Genomic DNA, 20,965 nt, shown 5'->3' on the forward strand with positions numbered 1-20,965 from the left:
CTTTGTTAATAATAGTTGGATTTTCTTCAAACTTGACCAAACTGTGCATTATATTCTTCGTTATACTCATGCCAAATTTTGTATTTCTGGGATGAACATAAGGGGGGGTGCCGGGTAAATTTCTAAAATGTGGAAATATACTATTATTAACTTTATTTGTTCAGATATCGGAACCGGATATATTTTGAGGCCTAGATTTCGTAGAAATGCACCACTGTGATTTTTTTTCAGATTTTTCGGTTGGATAGGTTCTGAGAACGAGACCTGTTACACTTTTTGTGGGTCATATTTTCAACCCTTACTCCCCTATGTTTCATCTAATATCAAATATTGAACCAGATTCGGAAAGTACTAATTGAGACCTTTCATTTGATACCCTACTTGGCTACATTCTGTGAAAAAAAAATTTGCACCCTCCATTCACATGTACGGAGAGCCCCCCCTTAAACTTAACGCAAGATGGCGCCACTTACTGCATATAAAGGGATCACCAGATTACATACTCTCACCAATTTTCGTGACAATCGGTCTAGCCGTTTCCGAATAAATCGGGTGTGACAGACAGACAGACAGACAGACAGACAGACAGACAGACAGACAGACGGACAGACAGACACCGTCACCATTCTAATAAGGTTTTGTTTCACACAAAACCTTAAAAAGTTATCCGGTTGTTATTACTATACACTGGGTTGTATTTGATGTTGAAATTGACTTTTGTAGAGACTTGATTCAACTTCTGCATTTCTGTCCAAACTATGAATCCGAAGAAGAAAGTGTAAATACAGTTTTGTTTAGAACTTTACAACACATGTAGTTACGGCCCGAACTGGAGCTAACGGGATCGGTTGGAAAAAGACAAGATAATTGCAACCAGTGGGAATGTAAAAAACTTGACAAGTTTAAATATAGTTTTTTTAGTTAATTAAGTGAGTCTTTCATGACACCCTCATTCCTATGTTTCGCAATCTGCTTCGAAACTAAGACCTGATTCGGAGAGTACTAATCGGGATCTTTTATTTGATGACTACATTCGGTGGAAAAAATTTTACCCTCCTCTTGCATATATGGGGAGCCCCCTTAAGTTCCACATAGAACAATGTAACTGAATGCATATTGGGCGTTCCCATTTTCCCATAAAATTTGATATCGATCGGTACAAACGTTTCTCACAAAATTGCGACACAGTAAACCGGTTTTAATAAGGTTTTGTTTTCAACAAAATCTTCAAAAGGAAACAAATCGAATAATAAATATCTGAGCAATCTGAAAAAGTATCCGGAAAATGTGGTGCCACAAATACAATTCATATGAGGTTGGTTGGTGACTTGTATGAAATTTTTGATTTGTGCCCACAAAAAAAAATCCAAAAATAAATTATTGCCAATTTCGAATTGAAACTTAGGGGGATGATTCTTGAGACAATATTCTATCAAATTAATAAATAAAAAAAATGGAAAATAATACTGACTGTAAAATGTCTTCTTAAGATTTTGTTTTACACTTGCGATGCCCATTGTTAAGTGGTCTTTTAGGGAAGTTAAAAAGAAAGGGGTTGGTCGTTCGAATCAAACAACTCCAAACGAATGTAAAAATCCAAAACAAAACAAATAAACCATAAACTGATTCTAGCCTCCTTGTTGAATGCTGAATGCTTTGTACGCTTGGAGGACTAAAGATTTATGAAAAGATAAACCATTAGTGTGTGTGTGTAATTCGTATTGCTCGCGGCCAACACGACATTTCTTTTGACACCTTCTCATTTAGTATAAACCTTTGTTGAAATCTCCAAAGAAACATTGAGAAGGCAATATTTTGTGAATTTTGGAAAAAAGATGCATATTTTTATATTCCGTAAGTCAGAAAATAATTTTTATGAAGCGAAATATTTTCACTCTATTATGATCGTCTTTTATTATTTTTCTAGAGTGGAAAATACTGTGTTCAAATCGCTTACGGAAGCAGTACGTGAGACGGAAGTGCAGAAACAAGACCCGGATCAAGTGATGAGAGAATCGAGATCTTCGTAAGTATTTCAGTGCAGTTTTTCCCACGTTCCAGTTTTAATGCTATACTCCTTGTCCTTGTTTTATTTAAGTTGAGTTTTCCATGTATTGATTTTGATTTCGTTCATAAATTCGTTTTGTCCATGACAAAGTTTATCAAAATGATTTCGTTGTATTTTTGTAGCACTCCTTAGAATTTTAAACACGAAAACACGTTTATTCTCATAAGTTTCGTTTATGGTTTCGTGAAATAATGTTTGCAATTTATTTGAACACCTAATTAAAACTAGTATTGTTTATGAAAATAGTTGAAAAATCGCATCGTTTTATGGGTGATAAGTATTGGAAAACATACACAATATGCGCTTATTACACAATTGTGTGGGAATTGAATCAGAAATACTTTAATTTTTCGTTCTGTGTCCGGTAAAAAGTGCAATATTTTAATTGATTCGATTATGTGAAGGGTAGTAATTGAAAATAACTGTCAATGCAAAGGTGTTTGTTTTTCTATCTGAAATTCAATGGTATTATCGACACGGACATAGTGTTATTTATACTTTGACATCACATTTAGAAGGAATATTATTACTTGTGAAAATAATGGGTTTTATAATATTTTTTTACGATTTACATAACAAAATGCTTTTGAAGAGTTTATGCTTGCTTCTTGCATGGTTTTACTCGTAGCATTGAATTTGCTTAGCCTGATTAATTAGTATATATCGTTTATTTATGGCCACGGTTGATGTATTTGGAAATAAATATCAACACGGTGAAAACAATATGCAAAGATTATAACAAATAAGAACCTAGATAAAACTGTTATTGTACTAGAAAATAGAAAATGGATAATTAGTTAATAGATTGAGATGTTATTGACGTGTAAGATTGTAAGTTTCATTTGAAAAATGTTTGAACAAATTGCTTTCTGTGTAACAGTGTTCAACCTAATTGAGACCACACTGCATATACATATGGGTATTACGAGCATTCCTAGAACAAAAATAACTCTACTTTCTCTTTTTCTACTGTCTCTACTTCAACATATAGGACAACTTATACCACACTTTATTTGGATTGAGAGTTATATTATAATTATTTGAAAACATGTAATTATTTGTGACAATTTGTAAAACAGAAAGGCTTCCAGTTAGTTGAGAAAATGCTTACATTTGTTGCATACCTGGGAACTTAAACCCTTGGTGATGATGGTTTTTTTAAATGAATAACTTTCCACTTGCTCATATCTGGCATTTGACATTTCTTCATTTATTTTTAGTATAAAAGTGACCAGTCCACTGGTAGCTTCAGATGTGTCGAAGTGAAGCCCCAAAGATTTAGAGTATTTGTTTGCAAGACACAATTGCAAAACAGCAAATTCAAACTCAAAAAATGAAAAAAAAAAATATGCAGGAAGAAAAAAAAAACAGAAAGAAGGAAAGGATCAAAGACGTGATATAGCTTGGTTGTTAGATTAAAAAGTCAATGTTGATATATCGTTTGTTCAAATATTTTAATTTTTAATTGTAAGTAATTTTCATGCATAAATTATTGATAGTTGTAAATAGATATTCTTTGGAAGTGAAAGAGATAAGAAGATAATGTAATTAAAAAGTGAACATAGTATTAGAAAATTTAGTGAGTGGACCATTTCACCGTGAATATGCATTTTATTCTCACTCACTTCATGAAAGCTAAGAAGTTGGACGATTGACCTGCATACGAGTGTTTTCCCCAAAAAAGCCTTTTACACACTATTTCACCAGTTTGATGCGAGAGTGCTACTTCGGTGTAGAATTTCATGACAAAGAAATTGATTGATCATTGTTATTCCTGGCAAAACGAGTTTAAACAGCAATTTCTCTCTAAAAGTTCGGAGTCAAATAATCTTAAATATTCGCGACAAAGAGTGTGATTGCAAATATTTATGCTTTCTTAGTTTTAAGCCAAAATGTGCTTCACTGTTTTGCATTGTTTTGGGATTGAGTTATCCAAATTGGCGTTGCGTGTCAGAATCTGTTGTTTTGGGATAGATGCTATAGATTTACTAGCCGAATCCGGTGTAAGTTTGTGCCTTTCTATTTGAAGTATTTTTATAATCTCATTAGGTTATACAGTATGATTACCACAAATGCGTAAAAATATGATTCGTTTAGTGTCCTAATATAGCTGCGTGCGGAGAGTTGCCACTGCGATATAAGAGTTCTTTTATTATTTTTCTTCTGGAATTCACTTCCATATCGCATGTTGAAGTTATTCTTCGCTTCATTAGAACACATTCACATATTTTCACAATCACACTAGCATGGACTGAGCCTTAAAATGAATTTCTGATTCGAAAATTTTACTTTGATTCAAGACTGCAAACTTGGTATCTTTGGATAGTATTTACCCCTATACTTGACTATCTTTTGCAGTGAGATTTGTTTCTCCTACGCTTCGATTTACGTAACTGGACTATTTTGACGTCCTATTCTGATTTCTTCCGCGTTGCCTAATATATTTCAGTCATTATATTAGCGGGAATATTTTTTTCTTCTTCACATATTTCTTTCAATCTGCTGCACATATTCACTTTACTACTCAAAAACTGCATTTTTTCCTTGGACTATTTCTAACTTTTTATTCACGTCTTTATAAATTAATAGCTAAATTCTGATAGGATTTCGTATCTTTGATAAGAATGAGTTGCAAAGTCAGGGCAAAGCTATGCAATCAATGTAGTTATATGGTTGCTAAATCGTATAAAAAGTGCCACCTGTTTTACGGTGCGCATCGCGCGACAGACAACCTTGGAAGGTTCTTACTTCTACGCTAAGCGACGTTCTGTGTGCTAGTGACGTGATTTCAACGACAAAATAGCAATATTTATGCTGATAGAGGAAGCGTGAACTCAACTACCGCGCAACTACCTGCGTGCACGACACTGTTACGACAATCGTGAATTGTATATATACATATGCATTCATAATTTGACATAAAAGCTAGAACCTTAGAAAATGGTACGCCGCACCATGTGCCTGTATTATGATATATCAGTTGCCAAATGTTAAACTCTTTAGTCGTTTTACACTAAATGCCTTGTACTAAGTAGCACTTCACTATATGCATAGCAGAAGCGACCTAATACAATAGCGAAATTATACTGGCCCTTAGAGAAAAAGCTAACTTATGTTGTGTTGGCATCGTAGGAACAAAAATTGAAATACATGGATTTACCTTGTTTGTGGTAAGGTTCAAAAGTAAGAGACGGAGATGCAATTTTCAGGTAATAGCTATTCTAGCTTAGACATTAACCGTTTCATTGAAATAACGTGGACATTGTTTTGCATGATTAGTAAAATACGTTTTCAAGAACCATGGTTGCAATCATCAGTATTTTAATTTTACATTTTACCAAAACGATTTCGGAAAATAGTTCGCATTTTATAGCAGAAAAGCGCCGGGAACGCCCCTCAAAAGCACTGCAGCAAAGTGGTTTTATCTCATGATGACTAGACTACAGACTAGACTAAAGGTGATGCACTCTTAAATTAAAGTAATCAGGCTGGGTGAGATAAAATTCCTAAACTGGATTATTGAAAATACAATAAACATTATTTCATTCATGCATTAATCGCCGCGAACTTAGAAAGTGTGTTGTTTAATTTATACTGAATAAAGTAAGTTTTTTGATTTTAGTATGGATTTTTAGTTGTAATTTATTTCCGGCCGTTGTACTATGTGCTCGGATGGCTGAGTGGTTAAAGCACAAGGCTGTCCTACGGAAGGTCGCGGTCGAAATCTCACTGGTGGCAGTGGACTTTGTATCGTGATTTGACGTCGGATTTCAGTCGACTCAGCTGTCAATGAGTACCTGAGTCAAGTCAGGGTAATAATCTGGGGCGAGCGTAATGCTGACCACATTGCCTCATACAGTATACTGTAGTGTACCGTTACGGTCTTGAATGAAGTGCTCTAACACACTTCAAGGCCTTGATCCAATATGGATTGTTGCGCCAACGATTATTATTGTATTATTATTATTATTTATTCAACAGGTGGATCGAACTTTTATGGCTGCGATTCAGAGGTCGTCCCGTTTCGATCCACTGTTTTCTCCTCTGAATATTGAAGTCTTTTCTCAATATCGTAAACTATTTGAAAATAGTTTTACTGACTAGAAAACTAATTTCAATATATTGTTAATATTCCATTGTGTAATTGTGATCACGTCGATATTTTGCCCTTGAATAGAGTCTTTCAGAATTAGAATAAGGAATAGTGTAAAAAGCAAGAGAACTATAATTGTGGCTTAAAGTTCATTTAACAAGTGGTCCATATATTTTCAGTGACATGAGTTAGTACAAAAAAATCCTTCCGACATAGCTCCTGCTAAACGCCAGCAGCGTAGTCGGTGATATCGCTTTCTTACTAATAAGTTTTGGTTGACTGATTCCTCGAATAATCTAGAAATTGAATGTAGAGCTATGGAGATAAAGTATGTCGGTTGTCGTATCTACAGGCTAAATTGGTTCACTTCAATGCTGTTAGAACTTACTAGCTACGATATTTTCCATTTTGTGGGATTTATGTAAAAACTTTGGGATTTCTATAAATATTACAACTGCTTAGAAAACTTTGAAAGGCACAGAGTTTCTTCATTAGCAGGTTTTTACAAAGAAATAATTTGAAAGTTGCTGCCGGCTGTGATTATATCAATCTATTAAGCAATTAATCCTCTGCTTAGAATATATGTATTAGCTGCAGTTATTCTCAATGAATTCTAAGAGATTTGTGTTAGTTGGTTGCGTTTATTTGTTACCCAATTGTTCTTGATAATAAATTTGACTGTTAGTGTACCAAAATAGATTTGAGATATCAGAGCTCTTTGGCAGACGTTTGTCACTTAAAACCATATCCTATAACTAGGATTCTTCTCAATAATCTCTTTTGAACAATCAGCCTTGCTTTCAGTCTAAAACTAAGAAATATAAATGTTGCAATCATACTTCGAGATTTAAAGAGTATATGATTAAAAATCGTATAATGAAAAAATGTTAGTTTGACAATGGGAAAAAATCGACCACTATACTTTCAAATTTCCTTTACTCATCTCTTCAGAAGTGGCGAGCCAGTTGGAATATCGTGGCGTGGTTTGAACAGCATAGGACCGGTACCTGCATGGACAACACCGACTTCGATGGCAACAGTAGCTACGCATCATATGTAAGTCGTCAGGACAAAAACGTGAAAACAGCAAAACCTTTTCATGTTTACCATAAAGACTGTAGATTGGAACTCTACAGTCCTCAGCGTTTCTCAAGTATGAGCGCCTAATGTAGGGTCATATGAAATTTAAATATTAGTTTAAAAAAATCTCCAATGCCCACTGGGGTTCTCCGTAGTAACAAGGAATTTCACATGCATATTTGTTTCGTATATTTTTTGGAGGGGAAATTTAGATTGTAAATAAAAGTGCATGCAACTTACGCATATAATGGCTGTGATTGAAAACTATATTTTATATTAATATAAAACTACTAAAAGTATTATCTACAGTGGTAGCTATGTGAGACTATTATCAATACATAGATATATATTCTGAGTTAAGCAAATTACGCAGCTACAATTGTTTATGTTTCTTTTTAAGTTTTTTTAATTTTAGTGAGGGAATTATCTTGGCTGGGCAAATGAAGGGAAAATTATGTTAGTTCAAACAAATAGACAATCCTTTATAGTTGCGACAATAATCGCATCATATATGAAGTTAACATGTTTCAAATGAATTTATTATATGCTAATTAGTAAGCACATCAACATATGTTGAAATTGTATTCTTCCAGGGTAGGGTTTATTTATATAGATGTTAATTGAATTTCCAACATTCTCATAACAGGTGAATCCCACAGCGTCCTTTACGAAAAAAGGAAAGATTGCATATTATTCTCATTCTTTTTTTAATAATGAATATAGCAAGTATAATGATTCCAAAGCTAAAAATTTCGAATATCAATCGATTGTTTTAAAGTAAGTCACGATTAAATAATATCAATTTACGCGGGTAAAAAGCTTAATAAAAATAATTTGAATTTCTAAAATCTCAACAATATTTCAGGTTAAGGTGGTTTTCCTATGTGACGCTCGAAATTTCAATCTTTCTTTAGATTTTTTTCTGGAGTAGAATATTTTTGTAAGTTGTTGTTGGGGTCCGGAATTATGATAAAAAATTTTGTAGTCAATTAATTTGGTAATCGTTTCATTTGTTTTTTTTTCGGCCAAAGTGGACTCCTCTAAAAAAGATTGTTGACTGGTTGAAAGCACATCTCCTGTTACAGTGATCTCGAATCAAAAATTCAATCTGGCCTCTATCGTTTGAACCACGATTAAAATGCCTTATTAAATATTAATAAAAAGAAGAAACAAAAACCAAAATACATTATCGTGGTTTAGACTAGAACTATTGATGTAGGAATAACGTGCAAATATTTCAGTCCAATCAGCTCAATAGAATTTTAGTTGTACTTACCACCAGTTGAGAAAATGTGGTTTCGAGAAAAATGAGTAAACATATTTACTTTTCAAAATATATATAAAACAAATCTCTTTCTGGAAATCGTCACATAGGAAGTTTGTACCGACTGAGTGTGGTTGAACTGCTATATTCCATTAATTGCATATCGCTTTCGTATAGAATAGAAAAAGTTAAAACGCTTAAATTTTGTTTTAAGTCTGTTTCAGAATGTAATGCATTTTGTATTTGGTTCCATTTTTTATTGTAAAGGTCGATGTGGGCTATATGGAAATAAATATTTTATCTATTTTCAAAAAATATGTTAGTGTACTATATTCATTTAATAGGAATTCATAAATATGATTTTGATTTCTATTATGATTGTAGCCACATTTAAGTGTGGAAACTTCTATTACGGTTTCAAAGATTGGCCTCCGAAGAAGTTGCATTAGCCGCACGCACAATTGCATTCACAAATGCTGGCAAATATCAATAAGTTAACATTAGAAATGTACAAAATCATTTTAGTTAGAGAAAAGGTCCGATCGAGTAACGCAAGCGCACTACGAAAAATGCACTTCCAAATCAAATTTTACTTCCAATTTAGTTGTAGTATATTAGCTTAGTGTAGTTGATTTAGTAGATTTTTCTCTAAATCAGATTTTTGCATTTGACTAAATCCAAGTATTCTTTAAGTATTATAGACGTCTTTTAGCTCTTCAACGATTCGAATACATTTTCCATAAAGTATTAATTCTTAAGTAATAAAAACTTTGTTAAAAAAGCGGTGGGAATAATGCTTTAAATTTTTCAAAAGCAAAGATAAAACAATTACTAACTGTAGGGGTATTTCTTCATTCACGGTGTGGAACGAGCTAAAGTTTTCCAATATGCGTAGATCTGTCACGGTTGCTTTTTGCTCATATTTTCCTACATATCACTATGAATCATTTCTATTCCTAAAATTAATATGCATACAGAGAAATGAATTTATTTATATACATGTAATAACTCGCCAAAGACCAAAAGCTAGGCGCTACAGGTATGAGTGTTTTGTAATTCCGTTACCTTAACTAATTTTTTGGATTACATTGTTGTTTTTCCAAGCAAATTTTAAAAATAATGCTATGGACGCATAATATCATTTTTACAATTTTTTGGTTGTGCAATATTCGAAATTGGAATTTTCATTGTTGGTCAACCATGGCTAGTATGCCTTGCGAAAGTATTCTTTGTTTATTTATAATGACACCTGTGCATGAAATGCTACGTTCGAAATTGCATATCACCGCAACGTGTGGTGATCAATTGTAAGTCACCATCGTGTTGTTGTACTGTTGATTATATTAATCCTGATGTCATTGATGACACAAATACTCTAAGCTAAACCCTTATATCGTCTGCTTCAAGTTATTCTATTCTTCAGTTTGCATTATAGTAATTCTATGTCCTATTGCCGTTCACGTTTGGGAATCAACCTTGCTTTCTGGATATCTCTTAATTTTCGCTGCAACTGCAATGGAAATTAACTTACCGTATGAGGTTTGGTGAGTGCTCGTCGATATCCGATATCCCGTAATGATACAAATCCCACTTCCACCAATGGGATTCGAACCATGACCTTCTGTGCGACAGTCTAGCGCTGAGCCATTCGGACACGGATTAAAAACGTTACATATTTCTTTTTTTTCTGTCTTCTTAATTTATTTGGTGAAATGTATCCTTTCATTTTTGAAAGGTTCTTCAGCCATTGAAGAGCCAGATTACCCGCGGACAAAGTATTTAGCCAACAAGTTGTACCAATGCGTCTCAGCCCTATGAAGAAACCTACAATACTGTCGTGTAACCTGATTCTCCAGAATGAGATCAATATAACCTTAGTATGTTGAAAACTCTTAACCTAGGCTCATTTCATGCAGAAAATGTCGATCCAATTTCCAATTTTTAGCTTAAAAATCGTACCTTAAAAGTGCAACCACATCTACGCTACGCGATGCGGCCACAAGCTGCACTAAAGGTACGACCCCATCTACGCTACGCGGCACGCCCACAAACTGCACTGCTTGTCAAAATATCTTTATATGGTTTTGCAGGCAGCAATACACATTGGCGACATTCAGCCAAGCAACGCGACGCGGCTGAGTTGGATGGTAGAGGATATTTTGCAGTGTCGCGTGTCATTTATTATAATGAATTCAGTTGACTGTTACGATTTTTCAGTTTTGGCTTATATCCACGTGCTAAAATGTCAAAACATGCAGTTGTTTGCAATCGGCTGCCGCGCTAGTGCAAGTGCAACGCCGCGTCGCGTAGTCTATATGGGGATTTGTTTGGGATTTGTTTAGAAAACTTTCTAGAATAATGAATATCCATGAATTTGTTTTTGCATCAGATTCATTTGATTCATGCCTAAAGTAGATATCATCTGATCCTCCTGTTTAATATCAAAACAAGTAGCTTCTCTTTTTCTTACAAGAAATTTGTTATCATGCATATATGTGTGGCGCGGCAGGATTCGAAGCATTCGAAATTTATTTCGAATGTTGCGAATGCGAACAAATAGATAGCGCGGAACTTTCCACTTTGTAGAGCTCGTCACGGGAGTGGAGGACTAGCGAGGAAAGTGTGCCATGAGTTAGGGGCAGAAAGAAACACATGAAGGGAGATGATTCTCTTCTGCCTCTAACGTTTGGATAGTCGGTTATCACGCGGTGCAGTTTTTAATTAATTTAAACTCATTCATTAAAGTTAATAAAGTCTAATTATTACATCTATCGAGTATTGATTGTAAAAACAGTTAGTCTATGCTCCGGCGTACCTAAAAATGTTAGTTTGCAGTTACTTACTCTTTTCATAATTACTTAACTAGTACAGTCAGTGCTTAGCTGCTAAATAAAACAGCTAAAAGCTGTCGCAGAGCGCTCTCGAAATATGTATGTACATACAACACGCATAATAAAAAAATTCTTGCAAGCAAATGAGAAGCCACTTGTTTTAATGTTAATATGAGATCATGCGATTTAGCTGCCTTAGAAGGAATTTATATGTACGTCTATCATTTCTTTTATTGTACGTAAGAACATACCAATTCATTCACATGCCTATCCTAGGGAGGTAATTTCATAATTACAAAACCTTCATACCTATAGCGCAACGCTGTAGCAATAAATCCAAGCCCACTTCCACATGCAAGATAAATTGGCGGATTGGAATGCTTAAATAAAATACAGGACACAATCGAATAAATATTACGGAGTTTATATGTGCAATGAGAATATGAAATGACACTTCCTAAACAGTTTTAATTTTTTTTGAATATGTTTTTGCTAACGTTCGTTATTAGTATGGAATGAACTAGAAATCGAAACTTAACTTTCTCACTATAAAATAGAGCATACAATAAGCACAGAATGAGCAGTTTATACTATTTTCCTCATTTTTCCTCAAACTTTCCGTTAACGCGGACGTGACACATTCAAAAAGCATTTTTCCATGGAATTTTCAATTTTAGGCAGGAGTATTTATATTCATATTGAATTGCGATTTGATAGGTTTTCATAATTTTTCAGATTAGAAGATATTGAAAAATAATACATTGCTCAGTTTATCTGATTATTTTTGTTTTTAAGCAGAAACTCTAGCAATTCACTTTACACAATATAATTGGCATTAGCTCAGTATTATTGTTGTCTAACACGTTGGACAATTAACATAATTTAATCCCTTTGAAAACTTTATCCATATAACATATTTTCTAAGTGTATTTCAAAGTTAACATTAGAAATAATAATCTATTTTGCTCAATCTGAAGCAATCACCTAATTTACATTACATGTTTAAATATAAACGATTCCAAGCAAATGCAGGAGTAAGCAAGTATTCATCAATTATCTTGTCAATTCTGTGTAAATGACAATCCATTTGCAGTATAACCTTTGCATGTGATGATCTAGTATATAAAACTTTTATTGTTGTTGAAATATGATATGAATAAACTACTATTGTTGTTTAAGAGGAAATTATGTTTGGAGAGTGTGATGTTTTCAACGACGATGCTAAGGTGTTTCTACCCATTCTATACTGAAAATTCATTTTATTTATCTATAGAGTTTTGGTTTGCCCTTTTACTTTTATGCACGCTAATCGATTTCCCGATTTAAAACTGTAATTTAATTAAGAACAGTATTCGCACCTCATCGTCCATTTACTTCCTAAAATGAAATATTTCCAATCTGTGATAAAAATCGAAATTTTACCTTCTTTCTTTCTTGCATGAAAAAGTGTCTACGTTAACTTACTAAATTACCATACGACCTTATTTTCTATTGAAATGTCTACTCGAAATTTTCAATAGGTCAAACCTTCTTCTTTGATTTTTGATAAGTATGTGTTCTGAATACATAGAAATCGCGCATCAAAGTGCATTTGTCTTTTAATATGAAACGTGAATCAAATTATATGAAATAGAAAATAATAACAGAAAAACATATTTGAAAGACAGCAATTAAAAATGAATATTTTAAAAACGATTCTCCTCAGTACGATGCATGCATTGGGAGCCCTAATTCGGTGTAAGTAACTTAACAAATTGCATTATTGAATCACTCAGCTTTTGTGCAATCAGTAGAAAAACATTGACATTCATCGTTTCCAAATGGGCATTCCAATGATTTTTTCTAAAATTTCATATTTTCCACTTGGGAACGATGCATCTTGTTCCAAGATTTTGGGTCAATTGCACTTTTTCTAAACGAATCACATGGTAGGGTAGAGAGCACATGTCGGTATGGATAATATGCTAAGCATGTAAAAGAGTTAACTCACTTGCGCTCAAAGGGAATATACGCTACACTATAATATTGAAATATTACAGAAATAGCAATCACTGCAACAGCTTGTAATTGTTAGAAGTCCAAAAACATATTTTGTTGGCGATTTCTATTCTTTATATTCATAGAAGCTAATGCTATAAATTTTGTCACATGATATAATGCATTAGTATTTCTTAGTTAAAATCGAAGTTCGCCTTCTCACTCCTCAAACATTTCAATTTATTTTTTGCTTCTAAAAATCTTAAATTAGCATAAAAATCTGTTTGTTCCATTTGCCTGATAAAATGCCTTCATACTGTGTTCTTAAAATCGCTTTAAACATTGTTATAATTTGCTAATTTTAAATATATGACATTTTCGAGATTATAGAAGTCTTGTAGTTCTCATGCATAGATCTGAGGAAAAGTCTTATGAATCTTTCATTTCAATCAACTTTCTGACCATACTCCTATCCTAGTTAGATCATATGGCCTCGTCATAGTCTTTCTATGGGGTTTCTGCTACTTGTTGTCAACTACTTTTTACATCACTGTTTTCCATCTGGTACGTGGTTTATTCGTATTGATTGTAATTTGTCTCTTTGCTGCTTTTCTTGAACAATGGTTGTAGCTTTGGATTAGAAGACAATGAGAGTTGGACTGAAAATAAATGCTAATGAAGCCAAGGTTCTCAATAGTGCCGAACGAACATTGCTCTACCGGGACTGGAAACGAACTAGACATCATTCAACATACTAACAGCGTCTTTTCATCATGTTATCCAAAATGTGGAAATGCAACTATCTAAAACCAATATTTGCCTTCAGTAGAGGAATGCAGGCTCCTTAGGAAGTCCTAGAGGTGCTGAAAATGTCGGCTGGAATCCTCTATAATGGACACATAAATGTGGCTGATGAACCCTACCCCCAATAAAGTTGGAATGCTGCTTGTTTTTTGCTAGCAATACTTTTATACCTTTTTTACATAGAGAAATGCGTTCCATACCCTGGTTCGTTTTACCCGACTAAGCTTTCCTAGTGTAGAAGTGTAGTGTTCACTCCTCACGGTTCAAGCTTTCCTTTTTAAAGTGATCAGAGCCTATTTGAGGGATTTTATAAAATGTTCACTATTTTTTCTCGTTGAACTTCACTTTGGTATCAGTATTCACCTCTTAGCTTTGATAGGAAGTTTCACAATATTTCTTACTCATCTTTGTTCTTCTTTGTAGGTGCAAATTCATGCTCATAAATTTTACTGAGCAGCTTTCCCTTGCTACGACTGTGATTCATGCTAGTGAATTTAGATTCTAAGATCCTTTTCTTTTTGATTGGCCTGATTAATCTCCCTTCTATGGGAAGCCTCTCAATAAATCATTGTTTTGCTTCGTTCATTATTATTTACATTTACTGTAATAACAGTGTAACGAGTGTTACCAATAAATTTCTGCTAGAGCAAGTTAGGTAACTGCAGAATGAGCCTGCACGTATTTTTATTTGAGAACGAATTATGATGGCGGATGATTGATTGCAATTTTTTTCTTGTCGTTGGATTTGCTATTTCAAAAAGTAAATTTAATATTGTTCAATATTATATATACTATAACACTGTATATTTAAAAGGTTTTTAAAAATTACTTTTATAAAGAATAACTTCAAAAATGTTCGTACATTTGAATGGAAAATTTATTATTGTTAATTCTTCGATGTACACTGGTTAGCATCAATGACGTTATCACGTATTTGATTCGCATACGTTTTTGAAGTAACGAATACAGTTTCGAATTCTAAATTTCACTGTAAAGAGAAAAACGTTCGTCGGCATTAATATATTTTGACGCAGTCACTCCAATTCGTCCCATAAATTTTCGATATGATTTAAATCGAGAACCATGATTAGTAGTTTTGGTGGTTTGCTTCGAACAATTATTATTTTAGAAAATCTAGTTATTGGGCGGGCATTGAGGACTGTCAGGTTAGATTACCTGAAATGTTTTTCTATTCCAGGTAATCCATTCTTCTAATAATGCGATAAACCTTTGAACCCGTCATGGCCGTTTCCGTAATGCATATCTTATTATGGCGCTTGTGAAACGGTTATTAGAAGAAGAATGTGCAACCCGCTTCTGTTTGACTTTAAAGTGCAAATGTTCTATTTTTCTACCGACATTTCTTTTTTCGCTGGACGTCAACCATTGACTATTGCCCAGCGATATTGAACTGTTCTAGCTTTCCAAATTGGGCGGCAGGGCATTATCATTATATGCAATTATCGAATCTGCACAAACGTTTATTACTCAAAATTGATCAAAATTGTTGGAAATCAGCACTGTCTTTTCGGTCGTTTTTATAAAGTTTGGACGTTTCAACGACATACAACTATAACCTTTGAACCCGTCTCTCTCGATATTTCAATGTACTTCATGTACATAATGATCAAATTATCTTCTATTGAGTAACTTTGCAGTAAAAATTTTAACTTGCAGCATATGTAAATTATAGCCGCAAACTTCATGTGTCCCAGAAAACATCTTAAAAAGATATAATATGCCACTAAAAAGCTGGTAAAATATGCAGAAAATTATATATAACAGTATCAAACAATATTAAATCAACTTTATAAAGTAGCAAAAACAATTGCAGAAGAAAGTTTCCAATCAGTTCTTAGTTTCCGCTTCAGTTCTTAAGAGTCGCTTCTTTTATGATATGGCGTGCTACCGTCGGTTTCAGAAAAGCGCTCCGTCTTAAAGATCACGTTGTTTGCATGTCGTATCAGCTGTGTATATTTTAAAGACGGGTTGAATAAAGTAAGGCAAGATTACCTTTTTTCTTCAGTTCTTCCATTAAAGTGTAACTTTTGAAAAGTACTGACCTGCATTTGACATTTCACCCTTTATCAACGAGACCAGCGTTGTGAAAATTGCTCGTCTATCCAGATTTTGCAGATAATTTGGTAGCTCCGTCTACAGAGAATTGTTCCACAAATTCTGCTGTTTTTGGGTTTAGTACTGAAATGTGACTATGCGTGATTTCCAAAAACATATTCATCATATTCTTCTTTAGCCTTTTTCCCTTCAGAAGCGGGGTCAGTTCATCTGGATTGGGTTTATTCCCTTCTCACAGGTGTAGGTTTGGTTTTCAAATCACAATCTAATCTATCAAACCGTCGCTGTTTTAGTTTTAAATGTTTAGCTTGATAATATTGAGTTGTGCCACTACTCCAACATTTTCGTCTCTATAACTCCCAGGCGGAAGTTGACCAGTAACAACTATGAGTTGCTGAACTAGTGTCTTTCTGATGATGCGTTGTTAAACTAGTGTTCTTCTCTTTGTCAGATGTTTTCTATGATCAAGTTTAAGTTATTCTTTCCACACTTTTTTCAGTGTCGGAGCTTATTTCGAGTCTTCATTTAGTTTCTCCACATTGAGTAGGAAAATACTGTTGTTATTTATGACGCATACATTTTAATGCGACATGTGTGTTTTATGTATTTGTAAAAGGATGTGTACTCCCGTTCGCTCGGCAAAGAGTTCTCATATTCAGCTCATTTTTGTAGTAAGGATCAGGTCGATTTGGCTTTAACTGTTGCGTCCATGCGATGCTTACGTCAATTTATGAAACAGTTGAGCGTATAATTAATTTTATGGTACTGAAAAATGTCAACTTTTGTTAAACATCGTGAGCAGCGATTTTGTTTATGTACTGTTTCTTCTACCAGTGAGGTCGTTCGACGCGTTAATATCCTCCTGCTGTGCTGACATATGGGAAGTGGAGAGTAACTGCACCTTCTACTCAAAGTGTCGTTTCAGCGACTCGTGTCGAAGAACTATGTCTGAATATAGGCCAGATATTAGTGGACGCAAATAACAAGGCGGAATTGGCAGTAGATAGGTCACACATTGAGAAAGGATGAAGATTCTTTTGCATCTTATACCATGCAATAGAATGCACTGTTTTAAGTCGGCCGACGACTCAGTCGTGAAATATTGGAGGGACAATGCAAGCTTCTCCTAAAGGCTTGGGGAGCTGAATGACATTTTAGGAGAACCGATTGCAATGGTGCGTAGCTGTGGTTGATTTATATGACCCCGAAGGGGTTTATAGCAACCATGTGTACAATATAACATATAAGGGGGAATCAGAAGAGAATCAATTACAATTTTACTATTACGGTGGATGAATCATCGATGATTTTATTCACAAGAGAATATAATTCACTCTTTATGATTTCATCTTTCTTTTCGGTGCAAGTGAGCTTCTACGAATTGTGTGTCTCTTGTTCACCCCTTTGTGGGGTATAGGGAATTCACATAAGCTCATTTTGCGAAAAAAATGTTCCTCTGTTTCATTTTCATCACACTTAATGCTTATACGCAAATGATAGCGTACAGCACAGTACAAAGAAACTCAGAAACATCCTTGACGATCGGGATCCGAAGCCAAAGCCACGTGATGAACAGGTCGCCACGCAACCAACACGTTCGTCCCATCCGCCATACGAATTGTGCACATTTTATTGCCATTTGATCAGCCTTTTTTAAGGTAATGTTTCTGGTTGTGGGACAAGTTTTACTGAAGGAACGATGTAAGGGTTTCGGCTAAGCTGTCTTTCTGTCCCTGACTGATATATATGTTTCTTCTTATCACTCAGTAATCGAAGCAAAGGCGTCATTCTATACATCAGCTGAGGGTGCCTCTCGTAGGGGCCGAATACCAAGCAAAAACCAATACAAGCATCTGAAGAGGATATTTGAAGTGAATTAATATATACTTGGTGTTGTGTTTTTCTATGGAATGAAAGGTTATTGTAATTTTATGGCTTCCTTTTAGCTTTGCTAATCTCAGTAGATTTAATAAAAGACAAAGGTTACTCATTTGCTATTTTTCTTCTTTCTCTTTGTTAACCTGAATTTCCTGCATGCTTGTACACATAAATGGAAACTGTAACGGCAGTGCAGTTTATTTCTTTTTATTTTATTGGTGTCGTCTATTCCGCAATTACCAGCGGAAAATATTACTATTATAGCTACGATTCAATTAAAATATTGTTCTTAACTAAATATCACCAAAAAGCAATGCAAGAAAAGTGTAAAAATAAATGTTGTTCCTGATTTTTTTGTTCTAACCTCCTCATCGGTTTCTTTACATATACCACTAACTCCATATCCCTTGTTATGTTCGTTATCAGTATTATTTTCTTCTTCGGTATATTTTTATCTGTTATGTTCATAAAACAAAAATCAAAAGAATCAAAAGTCACTTTCAAACTTATGTATAAAATGACTGTAAGTAAACAATAACCCAATTCACAAACAAGCTATATATGTATGTAGAACACAAGAACAAAATCGCTTTGCAAATCCAAATTACAGATTAACTGAAACTGCGAGACTTCTGAGAAATGTCCGTAGTGTATTTAGTCGACGAGCAAACACCAGAATAGATACGGAGCTTGAGTTGTCGCGTGAGTATTTGATTTTTGTTAAGATTGATTTTGATTGATTCAGTTGGTTTTTCTATTTTGGAACAAATATTTATAAAACTACCAAAGTTCACTCATTCCATTTACAAAGAAGTTCAAATACTAACAGAGTGTTATTCTGACCATGTTTGCAACAACTTAGAGAACATAGCCTAGTATATAAAAGTCTGTATAGACCTTCTACATTTCTGTTTGTTATGTGAATATATCCATCTGTTTTCAGGTTCAAATACTGATCATTCCGCCATAATTTTCTCATAAATTTTTCATTTTAATACTAAACCCAACTGCATGGAGACGGAAGAGAGGAAACTTCCAAGCGGAAATCAGTCAGCCATATAGACTATAATTTCTTAGTTGATAGAGCACGATTTATTCAGACTGCCATAGTTCCTTGCAGACATGATTCGTTGATCGTGAACTATTCGTTTGCTAATTATGTTTTCATTAATTCCTTAGTATTAGGTCCATCAATTAATTAATAACATTTTTTTTTTGAGTGGATTCTACATCCGCATGTTTAACTTAACTTTAGAACAGTTTAAGTTATTTCTAGGAAAAAAATTTATGGTAATTTATATCTTCCCAAGGAATCCTCTCTATGCCAAGATTGTGTCAGGTTGTTGCAAATGAAATGATCGTTTTGGTACTAAAATTTGAAACGACTGTAAAGCTTACAAAAATTTATTTATTTAATCAAAATAGGTGCCAGTCGACTCAAACCACTTCTCCCAGCGAGATTCAAGAGCATGTATGCCAGTTTCGTAGAAGTCTAACTGTCGGATGTTGATAAATTCGTCGAAGGCAATTTTGACAGCCTCTTCGTTCCTAAATTGTTTTTTCGCCAAAAAATGATCCAAATGCTTAAAAAAGTGGTAGTCGATTGGCAAAAGGTCCGGTGAATATGGTGGATAAGGCAGAGTCTCATACTGCAATTCGTTCAACTTTTGAACCGTTGTTCTGGATACATGAGGTCGTGCATTGTCGTGAAGGAGTATCACACCATCTCTGTTGACCAATCTCAGCCGTTGAATATTCACTTTTTGGTGCATTTCCTCGAGTTGGGCACAATATTTCTGTGCATTTATCCTTTTTCCAGGTGCCAAAAAAAGGATAGTGGATAACTCCAGCTGTATACCACCAAACAGTCACCATTACCTTCTTGGGATGGAGGCTCGGTTTCGGCTCATCAGTGTCTAGCCATTGTGGTGATCGGCGACGATTGTCGTAAAATATTCACTTTTCATCACATGTCACTATTCTGTGCCAAAAGGGATCGCTTATGTTGCGGGTCAGTAAAGAACTGCAAATTTCCATTCGAAGCGCCATGTTTTGTTCCTTAAGTGCATGCGGAACCATTTGTCGACCTTTTCCACCTTTCCAAGTTGTTGCAGTTGCCGGGAAACAGTCGAACAGTGTACGCCCAGTTTCTCTGCAATGTCTCTCACAGACTGACGTATGTCAGATTTGACTAGCAAACGCAGCTCGTCATTGTCAATTGATGGTCCTGCATGTCCACGTGGCTCACTTTGAAGGTTTACGTCGCCTGACCGGAATTTTTCGAATCACCGCTGTGTGGTTCGTTCGCTTACCGTTATCAGCTCCAAATGCGCTGTTAATGTTCTTGGTCGCCTCCGCTGCTTTATGACCGAGTTTGAACTCATTCAGAGAAAGTATACGTTCTTGGCTCTTTCCTTTTCTATTCACTGTTATCACAACGATGGTCAAAACTGAAATGACTCCTTGATTACAGGTAAAAGTATTTATACTTCATTATCCGACACCAAAAGCGCCAACTGGTGGTGGTTTGATACAGCTAAATCACAACTAAGTTTACTTGATTGCCAAATCAGCCATTTCATGTGCAAGATACTTACAAATAAGATTGAAGATGTTATACCGACTATGCATTGTAATTGCGTGGAGACATCATTATCTCTGCACATGGTTCACCAAATCATTTTTCATTCAAACATTGGCCGCCTGAACAATCTGAATCGATAGGCGATGTCACCCACGTTCTGGTCGTCGGTCAACTGTGGACTGTTCAGACGTAACTGACAGGCCGAACTAACTATGGATGGTGGCCTTTTCTTCCGTGGCCTAATAGCGGTCTATTTGAATTAGACGACATGATTCATCACAACAACATTCGACAAAAAATTACTACGACA

General features: G+C 34.7%; 1 protein-coding gene across 14 annotated transcripts in view; it reads left to right on the forward strand.

Moving 5' to 3' along the window:
• The window catches only part of LOC119653569 (probable phospholipid-transporting ATPase IA), a 174,690-nt gene that overhangs the window by 147,445 nt on the left and 6,280 nt on the right, over window positions 1-20,965 (forward strand). For 6 of the 14 annotated variants that reach the window (XM_038058294.1, XM_038058286.1, XM_038058288.1 and 3 more), the window contains 3 exons: window positions 1,928-2,026; window positions 7,113-7,217; window positions 18,682-18,773. In XM_038058294.1, coding sequence (XP_037914222.1) covers window positions 1,928-2,026; window positions 7,113-7,217; window positions 18,682-18,773 — 296 coding nt within the window. The other 8 variants (XR_005249721.1, XR_005249722.1, XM_038058292.1 and 5 more) reach the window with 8 other exon arrangements.

Source organism: Hermetia illucens, chromosome 4 (genome assembly GCF_905115235.1).
Source record: "Hermetia illucens chromosome 4, iHerIll2.2.curated.20191125, whole genome shotgun sequence".
NCBI lineage: Eukaryota > Metazoa > Arthropoda > Insecta > Diptera > Stratiomyidae > Hermetia > Hermetia illucens.